Genomic DNA, 451 nt, shown 5'->3' with positions numbered 1-451 from the left:
GTGTGTGTGTGTGTGTCCTGTCTAAGAACTTCTTGTCTTGTCCCCTCAGATTTCAGGCCGGGGTCTCGGACAGACAGAGGAAAAAAGGGGGGCAGGAGCTAGAGGAAGAGGGGACTGTGGAGGGGTTCAGTTTATCTGATGGAAGGGGGGTGAGAAGGGAGGGGGGGGGCTGGGGAGTGTGTAAGGAGGGAATATGTCTGGCTGAGGATGGAGGAGGCTGGCTTAGATATGAAAATGGGCACAGTAGATGTCCCAAGGGTGTTGAAGCTAGGCTGGTAGAGAGGGTTTGGGGTGTCTGGTCGGAAGAGAGGGGGATGTTGAGAGGAACAGATATGTGGGGGTGGATCGCTGGTGCCCTCCATCCTGTGTAGAAATGGCCATAGATCGTGTGCCTTCCATGTCACTTTTGAAATAATCCATGGAAAAAGCTTCTTTCTTTTCTTTTTTCTTT

At 51.7% G+C, this 451-nt stretch overlaps 1 protein-coding gene across 1 annotated transcript in view; it reads left to right on the top strand.

Moving 5' to 3' along the window:
• LOC118326542 (E3 ubiquitin-protein ligase RNF38-like) overlaps positions 1-451 on the top strand; it is a 19,019-nt gene that overhangs the window by 9,920 nt on the left and 8,648 nt on the right. Inside the window, 1 exon segment of the mRNA XM_035659555.1 lies at positions 50-149. Coding sequence (XP_035515448.1) covers positions 50-149 — 100 coding nt within the window.

Source organism: Morone saxatilis, unplaced genomic scaffold (genome assembly GCF_004916995.1).
Source record: "Morone saxatilis isolate NCDOM2014 unplaced genomic scaffold, NCSU_SB_2.0 Contig17, whole genome shotgun sequence".
Classification (NCBI taxonomy): domain Eukaryota; kingdom Metazoa; phylum Chordata; class Actinopteri; family Moronidae; genus Morone; species Morone saxatilis.
Note: the sequence above shows the minus strand (reverse complement) of the source record. Positions and strands in the feature narration are given on the sequence as shown.